This window comes from Magnolia sinica, chromosome 16 (assembly GCF_029962835.1).
Source record: "Magnolia sinica isolate HGM2019 chromosome 16, MsV1, whole genome shotgun sequence".
In the NCBI taxonomy this organism is placed as follows: Eukaryota; Viridiplantae; Streptophyta; class Magnoliopsida; order Magnoliales; family Magnoliaceae; genus Magnolia; species Magnolia sinica.
Genome location: NC_080588.1, coordinates 70,917,839 through 70,934,147, shown reverse-complemented (window position 1 = coordinate 70,934,147; position 16,309 = coordinate 70,917,839). Strand labels below are relative to the sequence as shown.

The 16,309-nt window shown below is 41.1% G+C and overlaps 1 protein-coding gene across 1 annotated transcript in view; it reads left to right on the top strand.

The window, feature by feature from the left end:
- The window catches only part of LOC131228928 (uncharacterized), a 35,950-nt gene extending 19,971 nt beyond the window's left edge, over window positions 1–15,979 (top strand). Inside the window, exons 3-8 of the mRNA XM_058224763.1 lie at window positions 3,603–3,915; window positions 4,423–4,554; window positions 6,100–6,226; window positions 7,391–7,505; window positions 8,172–8,288; window positions 15,592–15,979. Coding sequence (XP_058080746.1) covers window positions 3,603–3,915; window positions 4,423–4,554; window positions 6,100–6,226; window positions 7,391–7,505; window positions 8,172–8,288; window positions 15,592–15,729 — 942 coding nt within the window. The 3' untranslated portion in view covers window positions 15,730–15,979. The remainder of the gene's footprint in view (window positions 1–3,602; window positions 3,916–4,422; window positions 4,555–6,099; window positions 6,227–7,390; window positions 7,506–8,171; window positions 8,289–15,591) is intronic.
- Window positions 15,980–16,309: the final 330 nt, after the last annotated feature.

The following is a 16,309-nucleotide window of genomic DNA, read 5'->3' as shown; positions in this document are numbered from 1 at the left end:
CTGCTCACCTCTGTCTTCCATCAGAACTTCTTGGCCATGAAACTGTCCGCAATGCGCTCTACATCACCCAGTAATTTCAACTGCTTAATTTAATTGGTCCTGTGCCAGGTGGGCAATTTCCAATTGCCCGCGTATCATCTACTACTTGCCCAAGGAAACTTCTAGAGAGAAGGGACATGACCTTCCAAAACCTTAGAAGGTCACTTGGAAATCATCTGCCTACATTCCAAGATGATAAAGGACTGGCATTGGCAATTGGGTCAGTGAATCTTGACCATCCATCGAATAGTTAGTTGTAGATGATCATAGCCCTTGATTTTTCCTGTTTGTAGACTAATCATTTCAATTTATTTTTTTCTTTGGTGGCCCAAAAATAGGACTAACTAGATGGACAATCAGTAGCCAGGTGCCTAATCTGATACATGTGGATGGCGGGTGATGAATTTCCTATCCTGATTAAGGCACCATTTTCACTTAACATGGATGTTTTTGTAGAATCAGGCCTAGAGAGCCTTGTATTGAAGACAACGTGTTGGGTCCGTCTGCAGGCTGGTTTGCCATATTTGTGTTTATCTGGTTGGTTTGGTTTGAAAATGTGGCCCATCAAATAAATAGATTAAGTCCCCTCTGATTGCTTATCATACTCGTCGGTGTACCAAAAGCTAGCTACTCGGCATGCGAAATCAATAGCATTAGACCATCTTGCTTCTTTTTATTATTATTATTATTATTATTATTATTTACTATTTATTTTTTACTTTTTTTTTTCCAAACATGTCTACTCTTGGTTGACACAGTGACAAGAACGAGATGAAAAAGATAAAAGGAACAAAATTTAATTTATTTTTTACTGTTTCAATCTAGTTTGTAAGATATTCTAGCTATAAAAAGTAGCCACACTAATGGAAACAATTCAAAGGATGATCATTGCCATGTATATTATTTATGATTGTGTAGTCCACCTAAATTATGGATGGTGGTGATTTGTAAACCTGGGTGGCCTAACATGAATTGGCATACTCGATGGTTGGGGTGAATTTTATATAAACACCAATGTGGGGCCCATCTAAGTGGGTGACCCACTTTTTTCCTCTCTCCACTCCCACAATTAGAGGTGGGCATGGGACGCCGCCTAACTTGACTCGTTCGACTCGGTCCAATCCGACTCGACCCGAACCAAATGGGTGAGTCGGTCCGAATCGAGTAAGCTTCGCCCGATCCGAACTCAAACTGAGTTGAGTTCGAGTTACCTAGTAACTTGACCCGACTCAACTTGAAACTCAATCTGGTTAGACTCGACTCGTTCCGAAATCTGACTCGACCCGACTCTCTAAACCTACCCCGACCCTATCCCAACCTCTTTCTCTCTCCCTCTCCCATCCTCCTCCTCTTCCAAGCCCAGCAACCACCCACCACCATCACCCTTTTCCTCCTCCTCCTCCTCCTCTCTCTCTCTCTCTCTCTCTCTCTCTCTACTCCCTCCCTCCCTCCCTCATCCTCCTCCTCTTCCTCTTCCAAGCCTGGCAACCACCCACCACCATCACCCTCTTCCTCCTCCTCCTCTCTCTCCTCTCTACTCCCTTATCTCTCAATCCGACTCGGTGCCAACCTGACTTGACTCAGTACTTCTGACTGGATCGGACTCGGTTTGGATCAGTTCAAGCGAGACCGAACTCAGATCAAGTCAAGCAAGCTGGACTAGGTATTGAGTTTGGGTTAGGCCTATTTCAAAACTCGATCAAGTTAAGTCCGCCCTAATTCGGTCCGACTCGACTCAATGCCAGCTCTACCCACAATCCATGACTATCCTTCATTCGATCTCGGCTTTGGAAAAAAAGAAAAAGAAAAAAAGTTAAGGCTGGATTTGGGCTATTTTTGCCTGTACTGGCCCGAGCTGAGTGTGGCCTATCGTTTAATAATAGAGTATAACACACCCCTATCAAAAACCATGGGCGCGCACAACCCACGGTATTTTGACATATGGGCTTTAAAAATGGGAGCGGATTAGGTGCGGCCTAGCCGGACGTAGGACAGTGCAACCCAGATTGCGAGGTTCACTTTGATGTATACATTATATATCCATGCCGTCCATTCATCTTTTCACCTCATTTCAGGACATGATTCCAGACATGAAGAACATTCAATGGCTCCATTCATCTTTTCACCTCATTTCAGGACATGATCCTAGACATGAAGAACATCCAAATACCATTGGAAATAATGATAATTGATTGATCACCATTAAAAACTTATTTATTTGTTATCCAACCTATTTATAAGATTACACAGACCCAGGAAAAAAAAATCGGTTTGATCCAAAACTTTTGTGGCCCACAAGAAGTTTTTAATGGTCAATCACTATAGTTTCCTACGATGTGTCCCTCTAATATTTGGATCTGATTTATTTTTGGTCTCATGCCATAAAATAAGCTTGAAAAATCAGATGGACGGTGTGGATATACAATACATAAATCAAAGTGGGCCCCACGGTTAACGCCGCACTGTGTTGGGTGAGGCCAGTGCCGCACCTAATACGCTCCTTTTAAAAAACCAAGCCGAGTTACATGATACTCGGGCGGCTTATGACTGTTGATGCGCATGAACTAGAGGATTCTACAAGTCGCATGTATTAACTCAAATTAAAAAATAAAAACTAATAGAACCCTTCATCTCCAAATTAAAGTCCCCCAATCAGGTTGGTTGAAGAATCCTGACCTCTGATCCATGAACGCTTGTTTGTTGACAGATGACCGTTGGATATTTATCATCTAACCATCTGGTACATCCCCACCGATCCAGAAAGCAGGTAATCAAATAAGTTTTTGGTCACGACGAACCCATAATTTCGACGGTTTAAATTGAGTGAGTCCTGCGCCACGTGCGCAATTTGTAGTTGCCTGCGTATCATCTATCAGTTGGCCGAGTAAACTTCTGAAGAGATATGACCCTTCAAAACATTAGAAGGGCATTTGTTATCATCTGCCACTTTTGAAGATGATGGGCTGAGCATATGGTACAGATACCTTTTCAACGTACACGTGGCTGGGTGATGGACCAATCGGGTCCATCCATGCACCGTACCCTAGCATCAATGGTTTACGTGTCAAAGAGCATCCTTCTTCGACAACCCCACCCCACCTGTTTGACCAGGAAAACGTCAGCGAAATACCAAAAATAACTAACGGCCGGATGTTAAGCGGGGTAAATTCAGACGTGCTCTGACCGTAAGAGGTGGGACCAGCTGTGATGTATTATATCCGCTCCGTCCATCAGTTTTTCCAGTTCATGTTAGGCCCAAGAATCAGGAAGATTCAAAACTCAAGTGGGTCACACTAAACAAAACAGTAGGGAGGATCAGGTTGATGTTTGTGTTTTCCCTACATCCTAGTGGGAATTACCTTATGAACGGCTTGGATGGCATATAAACATCACGGTGGGCCCTAGGGAGGTTGCAAAAGTGGAAGTTTCATCCACTTCTTCCTGTGGTGTGGCCCACTTGAGTTTTGGGTCTGCCTCATTTTTGGGCTCATGTCCTAACATGAGCTGGCGAAACTGATGCACGGAGTGGATGTCACGTGGACATTGTGGTGGGGCCCACATAGCTAAGAGTTAGAAAAGTGATGCCAGGACTCACTAATAGGCTAAAAATCTCTGGAAACACGATACTGGTAAATGAACGGAAGCGATTGATACATCACCGTAACACGTATGCATTGTTGGAGAGATGGCAACAATCCAAAATATCTGCTGCAGCGTTCTGCTGTCTGCGCTTTCCACTTCCACATTTTGTATTTAAAGACGCTCCTCTTTTGGATCGCGAACCTCAAAATCCATCAAAACTTCACAAACAAACAGAAGCTATGGGTGTCCCAATCCCTTCTCCAACTTCAAAGGTTTCCATTCTCTCCTACAACCGTATGCTCCTTCTACTCTCTCTCTCTCTCTCTCTCTCTCTCTCTCTCACCTGGACTTAGCATTTTACTGTGTATAAATAGTAGCAAAGTCGAAATGTGGGGCCACTTGGTATGTGTATAACATCTGATCCGTCCAACATATGCAGGCCACCTTCCTAACTACACCAACCAAATTTTTGAATGATCGAATCATTGTTTGAACTACACGTAAATTTGAATGTTTTTGAGTCGTGTATATTGGTTTTTATGGTTTGGCCCACTTCATTAATGGATCCACCGTATTTTTGGCCCATCTGATAATCATGGAAGGGTGCATCTGTTGGACGGGTTGGATGTAAGACACGTTCCACGTGGGCCTCTTAATTTTCCATTTACCAGTTTTTGAAGGACAAAAAAAATAAAACAAAGTTATTTATGTAATTTGTCCCTTGAAAAGACCATTAGGAGTTCTGGGGAATTTTGAGGCAAAGTCCTTTTTTTCTCATTTAACACACGTGTGGAACCGCAGCATCTCGCACGTGCAATGTTAAGATCGGTTTCCTACGGAGTTCCAGACTCGGGCATGCCCGTGAATTTTCTTGGGGAAGGATGGAAGGATTCGGTGACGCGCTTTCCTGTAGAAATCCAACCTTACTTAAAAGTAAGACTTTTCTATCATTTTCTTTTTATCTCTCTCTCTCTCTCTCTCTCTCTCTCTCTCTCTTTTTCTTTTAATGCGTGTGTATGGGGAGAGGGGATCTAATCCACTGGAGAGGACGATCCTTCCTCCTTTTACACCGTACACGTGGCAGATGGACGATGACCAGATTGTGATTATACGACAATCGCAACCATTTAAAGAAGAAATGATGTTTCAATGTCACGGCGGATCGTGATTCATAGAAGGAACTCACACGTGTCATGGATCCGGGCCATTCTGGACCAAAAATAATATTGGTCCACTGAGAGAAATGGGTATAGTAACCTGATTTGCGGTATATGGCATGTGCTCAAGGCGCCTTACCTGATGAAGGGCCCTGATCTCTGACACGTGCTGTCCACCTGAGCTTTGAATCGGCCTAAATTTTGGCAGACAAGGATAATGCGAAGGGGGCCCACATGATAATAGAAGGATTGGATGTCATTTTTATGTCACTGTAGGCCCCATAAAAAGAAGAGAGTGCATGGACTGAGAAGAGATCATCCCTAGAAACCACGATTTTCTTTCACATTCCTTTTAAAAATTTATTATCCGAATTAATTAATAATCTTTTTCAAAATACTAAACTTTTCTAAAATAATAATTTTCCTAAAAATAATAACCGATTTCTGAATTAATTTAAATTCTTTATGCGACTAAAACAAAAGAGGTCTTTAACTCATTTCATGAACCTCCAAACTTTAAAATAGGAATTCTTTTGTGTAATTGCCTCTCTTTTAGGTTATTGGAACAACCATAATAAAAAGTTATTTTTATCCACCGAAACAAAAAGTCTTCTTCTTTTTTTTTTTCTTTTTCTTTCATGTACATGGAACTCAACTCAATTCTTTCGCACTAGTAACCATGTATTCATCAGGCATGTCAGATTATTTTGGAATACAGTACAGAATTCATCTTTTTTATGCCCAATATTTTAAATTGATACATTAGATACAATGGATTGTATTTCATAAATTATCTATCTTTCGTCAGTCGATGTTTCTTTCTTTTTTTTCTTTTTTTCTTTTTTAATCCTTTATTTTACTCTGTAATGATCAAACGATTGGATCTCTTATAACTATTCAAGTTCTCTCTTGTTTTTGGATTTTATCATGGAATATTCTTCAGAAATATCCCATCAATTATTCCTGGGCTTTGGTTAGCCAGTAAAACATTTCGAAATAATTAATTGATCCAAGGGTATAACCGTATTGGTCCACAGAGTATGCGGCTATTGGAGGAAACATATATACTACGCCACTGACGTGAATTTCCTGCGAAGCCTCTCACAAGTTCAGGTGATGGACCTAGGTGGGGCTGACCATGATATTTGTGAGAAATCCACCCTTCACCCATCTTGAAACATGTTAATGATTCACTCCTGCCATGGTTGGATGGTCCAAGAAATGAGCACATCTGCTCAAGGTGCAATGATGATGATGATTATTATTATTATTATTATAAATTGAATTTGGTTAATATGGTTGTTTTTGGTGGTGAACAAAGGTGTGGAAAGGAATGGAGGTGGGCTGAAAGTGAGAGCTTTTAACGAAGAGCAAGAAGCCCTTGTTGTGAAGTCTTGGAATGTTATGAGGAAGGATGCTGCTGAATTAGGCTTGAACTTCTTCTTGAGGTTATACATCCATTCATTTCTAATAGAAAGTTCTCACATTTTATTTTATTTTTTTGTTTATCAAAAGAGATCTAGTTACACCCACTTTTGATTTTTTCCATCAACTGGGCCACAACTATTTAGATCTTCTAACCTAAAAATCAAGTTATTTCACTTGTCAGTGGGCCGCAGTGTAGAAAACAAAGAGATGGGTAGAAAAAATGGTCTCGATTGGTGGTTTGTTTTATAGGTTATGGCCCACCTTAAGAGTGAAAAGGCTTGATATTTGGGTGGATTGGATCTCAGACCTATCCTTCCATTGTGAGCACATGGGTGACATGTACATGTGTTTTATTGCACACGTGTGTGGGCTTAGAAAAGCTGTAAAATAAATACTTTGAACTTTTAAATAATTTGTGTTACTATTGTGATAAAAGCCTAAAAAATTTAAAACATATAAGATTTTGAAAGTATTGTAGCTTTATCATTTAATTAATATTTCATGAAAATATATGATATTTCTAGAATATCATTGATTTTTGTCAACTTAGACATAATTCACTTGGATAAAGTAAGTGCCACCTACCAGCTTTAATACTACTTTCTAAAAGGTTAGATTAAGTTGTCATATATGGCATTAGAGAAAGGATTTAGGGTTCTCATAGCACTCTAAGCAGTAGTGCTTATAGTTGCATTTAGGACATTTGGACATTCCAAACGATTGATCCAGACCGTTCATCACGTGCAGCTCATATTTAATATCTAGGGAATGAAATTCACACTGATAGAACGATTCTTCCTATTCAATCTGATGCGTGGAAAACAGATGACTGTAAAAGGAGGCCATCTTATGGATGGATTTAATAATCCTATCGGTGTTATTTTTCTTTGGTAGACAATGAAACGGGTTCTCAACCCAATGGACGGTCCAGATCAATTGTTTGGACTGTCCAAGTATCCGATGTCCACTATATATGGATGAAGAGACAAGTTTTTTTACACGCACCGTCACCACACACTCACACCAAATGGCGCTCAATCCAATGGTCCCGGTGTTGAAACAGAGTCTATCTACTACTGAGCCAAGGACCCTTGTGTTAAACATACAATGATCGGATGGTTAAGATTGTCTAATTACATGAGACAATTTCTGGGGTGATGATAGATGTGCGTATGGAATTGCAGGATCTTTGAGATCGCACCATCGGCGAAGAAGCTATTTTCGTTCCTGAAAGACTCCGACATTCCTCTTGAAAAGAATCCAAAGCTCAAACCACATGCCATGTCTGTCTTTGTCATGGTGGGCCACCCTTTCTTACTTTTTCTTTAATTACTAGTACATCAGCAGCTTTGACGGACACGCAGCATGAAGCTCGTGGGAAGAGAGAGAGGGAGAGAAATGGTCAGATGGGTCCGAATCCGAGTTTCCATAAAGTTCCAGCTATCTGGGGTCCACTGCAATGTACCATCCAAACCGTCCATCAGATGCTTCCCATGTTTAGCCCAGAAACTAAATACAGCCTCTTCCATCAGGTGGGCCATTCCCCAGGGAACAAGGGAGAGTAATGGGAAGGGGACGCCCACCGTGGAAACTTACAGATTGCATGGGTGCTGTGGAGCCCACCATGATGTATTAGCTTTATCCATACCGTTCATCTGTTTTGTTAGTTCATTTTAAGCATGAAAAAAAAAAAAAGTAGATCAAAATATCAAGTGGACCACACCGAAGGAAACAATGTTGATTTAATGCCTACCATTAAAAACTTCATGTGGACTACAAAAGTTTTGGATGTGTGACCTTATCAACAGGTTGGATGGCAATTAAACATTATAGTGGGCCTCTGAAAGGTTTCATTATAATTATTGGGATTTATTATTATTATTATTATTATTTACACCACTCACACCACAGCGAAATTTCACCCAACCCATGATCTTGTGTTGAATTGGGGTTTTAAATGTGCAGACATGTGAATCAGCAGTGCAACTACGAAAGGTGGGTAAGCCAACCGTGAGAGAGTCGAGTCTGAAGGACTTGGGTGCCACCCATTTTAAATATGGTGTGGTGGACGAACATTTTGAGGTATTTTACTCCCAACTTTTCTTTGTTGTTTTTATTTATTTGGATTCTAAGCATACAACGCCGTGACCCCTTCAACACGTTCCATGTGCTATGGTCCACTTAAGCTGGCTGACAATTATATGAGGCGGCAGTTTTTTAATAACATTGTTGGATCCTATTTTTCACCGTCTCTGAAATAGCCAATCAGGGTATGATGCGTGTCAGTATACAAGGGGAATATATTATGGAGAAAGATCTACAGAGATATTTGGAGCACTTTTCACGAAATTATATCTGACTCTAAGCTAGATGGTAAACGTCATAAGTGTCATCTTAGGACGAGGCATGATTGAGATGAATATTGGTCGAGTAAAAGGAATGGTTAAAAGAACATGTGTCAAGATAAAACAAAGAGACATGCGCAACGTTTCAACTACCATAACTATTGAAATAAGGAAGAAAAATGTCTGAAGAAAAGTTGTAATAGATATCTATAAATAGTAAGAAATTTAGCAAAACAAATCATCTCATATCAATCTAAAAACTAATCAAATTTATCTTATCTTTTCTTATCATAGCTTAACTTTATCTTACAAGTAGTAGTGATTTTTAGTTATAATTCAAGTCTATGCTCTTATGTTAGACTATTTTCATTTCCATTATAATCAATTCTTTCATAAAAGCTCTTTTGTCATCGCATTTTGTGACCAACTGTAAGTATTTCATTTTGTTTGACTAATATTTTCGATTAGTCCGTTTTGTTGGGGCCATTGCACAAAACCTTAGGATCTAGCTTCCCAAAACACCAGAATTGTGGGATAATAAAGCAATGAAATAAATAAAAATATAAACCACACGACACAAGAGATTTTTACGTGAAAAACTCTCAAGGAGGTAAAAACCATAAGACCTCGTTTAGATTAACAATCCACTATGAAGTAGAACGTTACAACCGATCACAAGCTCACACTGCTTGGATCAAACCTTTTTCACTCACGCAGGAATTGATAAACAATAAGAGAATAAAGAAAAATGGAGAGATCTCACCGATTACGAGGATGTAGAAGCGCTGAGATGTCGAATGCACAGTAGATCACCTCTACGAGCAGAACCTCCCTTCCACAAGCTTCCTCTCTCTCTCTCTCTCACACCTTTAATAGCCCTAAACCTTTTAGAAAACCCTTGCAAAGCTTTAGAAAACTCTCCTGCATTCCCTAGAAAAGCCCTAAGGACTCATATTTATAGGTTAGGAAACTCATTTCCGTACATCTTTGAAAACCGCTTCAAATTTACGCAGTCTGCACAAAATCTGGACATGAATCTACGTAACCTCGACTGGTCGAGTAGACTCCTCGACTGGTCAAGTAGCATGGAAGATTAAACACAACTGGTTGCTGGATTGAGTCGAGCACCACCCTCGACCGATCAAGTAGTGCCCTCGACTGGTCGATCAACGCGGTAATGCCAAGGGATGTGGCATCCAAACCGCACTATATCTCCTCTGAACTGAGGAAGAAAACCCCATCAAATCTCTCCATTTTTGACTTAGGAGAAATTCGCCTTTTTCAAGCCAGTCCGGTTTCTACAAAACTCAAATTTGCTCTTGAGCAAAGCCTTGGTCATTATGTCTGACCCATTATCGTCCGTGTGGACCTTCTCAAGCTGTAACACCTTCTGTTCCAAAGTATCCATGATCTAGTGATACCAAATATCTATGTGCTTCAACTTGGAGTATTGACTTGGATTTTTGCTCAAGTGTATAGCACTTTGACTATCGCAATAGACCACGTGCTGCTGTTACTGCTTTAGGATAAGTTCCTGCAAGAACCTCTTCATCCAAAGTATCTTTTTACATGCCTTTGTGACTGTAATGTACTCGACTTCTGTCGTTGACAATGCTACAACCTTTTCTACCTTGCTCTGTCAAGAGATCGCTCCCCCTGTAAACGTGAACATAAATTTCGATATAGACTTCCTGGAGTCTATGTCACATACCATATCTGCATCTGTGTAGCCCTCTAACGTAGGTTTTTCGTCATCATAGCATAGGCTCAACCTGGATGAGCTTCTTAGATACTGCAATATCCATTTCACCGCTGCCCAATGCTCTTTGGCAGGATTGACAAGATACCGGCTGACCACACCAACCGGATATGCTATGTTTGGACATGTACACACCATAACATACATCAAACTTCCTACTGCTGACGCGTAGGGTATCTTCTACATCTCATCAACTTCTGCCTTCGTCTTAGGACACTGCCTGTCGCTCAATCTGAAGTGACTATCCAGTGGAGTACTGACCGGCTTCGCTGCATTCATATTAAACCGCTCTAGGACTTTTTCAATATACCGTTCTTGTGACAGCTAAAGCTTCCTGCTGCTTCTGTCACGGGTTATCTTCATTCCTAGGATTTGTTTAGCTAGGCCCAAGCCTTTCATCACGAATGACTTGCAAAACTCATGTTTCAGCCTGTCAATCTTCTTGATGTCTTTTGTCATGATGAGCATGTCATCAACATATAACAACAGAACTAAGAAATCACTATTTGAGAACTTGCGCGTGAACACACAGTGGTCCGACTCCATTCTGTCACACTCATGCTTTAACATGAACAAATTGAACTTCTTGTTCCATTGCCTTGGAGCTTGTTTCAGCCCATACAAGCTCTTCCTCAGCCTACACACCATATGCTCTTCGCCTTTAACTTTGAACCCTTCTGGTTAATGCATGTAGATTTCTTATTTTAGGTCACCATGGAAAAAGACAGTTTTAACATCTAACTGTTCTATCTCCAGATCTATGCTAGCCACCAACCTCAGGAACACCCGTATGGATGTCATCTTCACCACTGGTGAGAATATTTTCTCGAAGTGTATACCTTTCCACTGAGCGAACCCTTTCACTACAAGTCTGTCCTTAAACCTCGTTTGTGAATTCTTCTGCTCAATCTTCTTTTTGCACACCCACTTATTGCTCAAAGCTTTCTTGCCCTTAGCAGTTTCACCATATCATACATGTGGTTCTTATGCAAGGATTCCATCTTCTCTTGCATAGCTTTCAATCACTCCCACTTATGCTCGTCGGCTAGGGCCTTAAAATAATCTTCTGGTTCTCCCCTATCAGTAAGCATAATGTACTCATGCGGTGAGTATCTCTTAGGCATATGTCTATCCCTAAATAACCTCCTCACTTACGGCTCAACAGGTGGATCAGGTGGGGGCTGCTCCCCCTGTCCATCTTCTGTAGGAACTTTCTCGTCCTCTATACCGTGCTGTACTTCCCCGTCATTAGGCACCACGGGAGGAATAACTAGATCTATGTCCTCTAGCTCACCTGAAGTAGGCTGATTTTTCTCTGGCTTACAAATGTATTCTATACATTGACCTTTAAAGAAAACCACATCTCTGCTCCTGACGAGCTTCTTTTCGGTCGAATCCCACAATCTGTAACTGGACTTTTCATCACCGTACCCTAAGAGCACACACTGCCTGATCTTTATATCGAGTTTGGACCTCTCGTCCTTTGGTACGTGAACGGATGCCCTGCATCCAACACTCTGAGATGACTGTACGATGGATCTTGTCCAGTCCACACCTTCTCGAGTACTTCTCCATTCAATGGGGCTGATGGAGACTTATTTATCAAATACACTGCCGTATGCATTGCTTCTCCCCAGAACATCTTGGGCAACTTCGCATGTGATAACATGTATCTGATTCCCTCTACAATGGTGCGATTCATTGGCTCAGCCACACCATTATGTCGGGGGGCTTGGGAACCGTCTGTTCATGCCGTATACCCAGGGATTTACAATACTCGTGGAAGTCACCGATGTATTCACTACCATTGTTAGTGCAGATGCATTTCAATGATCTACATGTCTCTCTCTCTCGACCATAGCATGGAACAATTTAAACACACCAAAGACATCGTTCTTGGATTTCAAAGCATAAACCCAAACCCTCCTAGATGCATCATCTCTAAAAGTGACAAAATACAATGCCTCACCCAAGGTTTTTGTCCTCATAGGACCACAAACATCAGAATAAACCAAATCTAATGCATGCACTTTATTAACATGAGAAGCAAATTTAAGAAACGAAACTCTATGTTGTTTTCCTGATAAACAATCAATATATGTTTCGAGAGGTATACCTGTCATGTCTGGAAGGATCCACTTCTTTGCTAGTAGCTGAAGCCTTTTTTCATTCATGTGGCCTAGACACCTGTGCTACATGTCAATAGCTGAATCTTCCGCTGCATTCAACCCACCCTTGCACACACTGACAATTGCCTTGTACAGCGTGCAACACTTTTCCATCTGGTTGTGATCAACGAACCCTTGATGAGCTTCCAGCGCCTACCAACAAATCGACTTTCATAGCCATCATCATCTAACCTTTCCGTTGACATCAAGTTGAGGCGAAGGTCTGGGATATGCTTCACATCCCTGAGAACTAATGTACAGCCCACATCGGTCTTCACACAAATATCACCGACCCTTACGATCTTCGATATGCCTTAATTTATCATCTTTACGGTCCTATAGTCACCTGGCTTATAGCTTGTGAAGAAATCCTTGCGTGGAGTCACATGAAACGAGACTTTTGAGTCTATTACCCAGTCGATGTCCTAACTCGTAGCTGTAAGATAAACATCATGATCTGTTGAAAGAATAACTACAACATCACCATCTGAAGTGACCGCAGTGTAATCTGATTCATCTTCCTTCTTTTTTCTTTTTTCCTTTCTTGTTGTTCTTGTCACAATTCCAACATTCAACATCCTTCCTGGTACTCGACTTATCTCTTGATTTATTTCAGGCCTTCCCGCCTTTTCTGTTCTTTCCTCTCCCCCATTCTTGTGTCACAAGGACCTTTTACTAAGTTGACCCTTGAGACTTTCTCCTTGTCTCATCATTAAAGAGACAACTAGTTACCTGTTGCATGGACACATTTCCTTCTGGTGCAGAGTTACTCGGAGACACCATCAATGTCTCTCAACTATCAGGCAATGAGCTAAGCAATAGCAAAGCCTTTAAGTCATTGTCTAGGACCATCTTCATGGCGGAGAGCTAGTTCAATATATTGTTGACTTCATTCATGTGCTAAGCCACAGAACTACCATTGAACTTGAGACAAGTCGTCTTATCAGAAAATTTTTATTGCCAAGTCTTCCTCTCATACAGCCCTTACAGTTTCAGCCATAGGCAAGGGCTGAGGTCTCCGTAGACACATGGTGGAATACGGAATCGTCCAACCATTGTCTAATAAACTCCACCACCTTCCAGTCCAATTTCTTCCAAACATCATATGTCATATCCTTTGACTTTGCTGATATGCCTTGAATTGGAGAATACAACTCCTTACAATAAAGCAAGTCCCCCATTTTAGCCTTTCATATAGTCCAATTAGAACCATTGAGACTGATCATCCTTAACGAGCCAACTTCCATAATTTAGAACCGATCCCACTTCGTTCAACCAACCTGAAATCTCTGATACCACTTTGTTAGGGGCTGTTGCATAAAACCTTAGGATCTAGCCTCCCAAAATACCAGAATTATGGGATAATAAAGTAATAAAATAAATCAAAGCACAGACCATACGACACAAGAGATTTTTACGTAGAAAACCCTCAAAGAGGTAAAAACCACGGGACCTCGTTCAGATCAACAATCCACTATGAAGTAGAACGTTACAACCGATCATAAGCTCACACTGCTTGGATCAAACCTTCTTCACTCATGTAGGAGTGGATAAACAATAAGAGAATAAAGAAAAATGGAGATATCTCACCGATTACGAGGACGTAAAAGTGCTGAGATGTCGAGTGCATAGTAGGTCACCTCTACGAGCAGAACTTCCCTTCCATAAGCTTCCTCTCTCTCTCTCACACACCTTTGATAGCTCTAAACCTTTTAGCAAACCCTTGCAAAGCTTTAGGAAACTCTCTTGCATTCCTTAGAAAAACCCTAAGGACCCATATTTATAGTTTAGGAAACTTCTTTCCGCACTTCTTTAAAAACCGCATGAAATTTACACAGTCCTTACAAAATCCGGATATGAATTTGCATAAGGTCGAGCGAACTCTCGACCGGTCGAGCAGCACGGAAGATTAAAAACAATTGGTTGCTGGACTTTGAGTCGAGCACCACTCGACTGGTCGATCACCATCCTCGACTGGTCGAGCAGTACCCTCTACTAGTTGAGCAGGGTGGTAATGCTAAGGGATGTGGCATCTGAACCGCACTACATCTCCTTTGAACTGAGGAGGAAAACCCCATCACGTTGTACTAAAAAGATTTTTTATACAGAAAGCAAGGTGCAACCCATCTTTTGACGAAGAACTCCTAGCCTTCAACAATCGCTTGATCATCTTATAACAATCTTATAACAATTTTGTATGAGTCACTAAATAGGCCACCGATCTTCTCAGGCTTTGGTCATATATGATCGCATTCAATATATTTATTTATCTCAAATCTTGAGGTCAAAGTTATTCAGTTTGAATCGAACTGCACAATCAGTTCTAGTATGCGTGCACACACCACATGTCACCAAAAACAAACCAACTGCCAATAGACATGACGCATCATATGGACGCGTTGGATTCCATGAATGCATCACTGGGCGCTACGTGTGGCTGGTACCACGCCAAGTTTACCATGACACTGGTAACACTGGACGGCAACCTTTTTTAAATGCAGTGGTACTCATCCACAAGACACATGGCATACATGTACCGCATCTGGGTGGTCCAGATTGTGGCCCAATGTGGATTGAGCATGGCTAAAAAATGAGGCTGATCGAACAATATTAACCGCTCAGGGCTTAAAATGCTTGTTTCTTGTGCTTGGTTTGGGTCTTATTCGCAAGCATTTTGGGTCTACAAGCTAAACACACAGCAAAAATGAAAATTTAAAAGGCTAAAATTGTTTTCATCTCATTTTACTTAACAGCATTAGAGATTTTGATCATTCATGATAATATTTGTATCAGACAAGAACAGGAGTTTACTAATCCCACACATTGTAGAGATCCATGCCATCCATCAATGGGCGAATGTGTTGAAATACTGGCCCAAGCATCCACTCATCATGTTGGTCCCTGTGTACATAACAAATGCACAGCCAAACTAATAAGATATGTTGGCCAACAGCCCACATTGGAAATACATGCATGCGGCATCTGATAATTGGGCTGGCCTGATTCTTGTGCCAAAGCATCTACGCATTTGAGTCCATCTAACGTATGGCTTATATCTTGATAAAGACCTGCAGAAATTATTTTGAGAACTTACTCTATCTTGGGTGTTTTAGGTCACGAAATTCGCTCTTTTGGACACGATAAAGGAGGCTGTTCCGACGATGTGGTCACCCGAGATGAAGGCTGCGTGGGGAGAAGCTTATGATGAGTTGGTTGCAGCTATCAAGAAAGAAATGAAGCCTTCATCTTAGGATTCTTAATTATCTACTAATCTCTATTCGATTAAGCTTAATAAGGGAACGTTCTGTCGCCATATGAATTTTCTTCTTTTTGACATTTATACATGTTGGGATGTGGTTTTTTTTCCCATTAGCAAGTGTTTTGTTATGAACTGTCTTTAGTGGCCCACATGGGGTAGTTGTATCAGTGAATCTTGACTATCCATCCAGTGGTTAGTTGAAAATCACAACAACATATGATCATAGACATCGTTTTTCCTTCTCACATTTGTATGGTTAAAATAGCCCATTGGCTTCTTCTTCTTCTTTTTTCAGCCGTCTGTGATTCACAATAGTTACTCAATAGATGGATGATAAGGAACCACGTGCCGAATCTGATACGTGTCAGATAGTGGGTAATGAATGGTCCGTCCTGATTGAGTGCCAAATGCAAAAACCTTTCTTAGGATTGGCACCCTTTTCGCTGCACATGGATGTTGCTGAAGAGTCAGGCTCAAGAGCCTTGTCTTGAAGGCCCAAGCCCGGCAGAGGGCTTACAACGTGTTAGATCTGTCTGCAGGTTGTTTGTGGTTATCCTGCTGAGGAAGTGCAT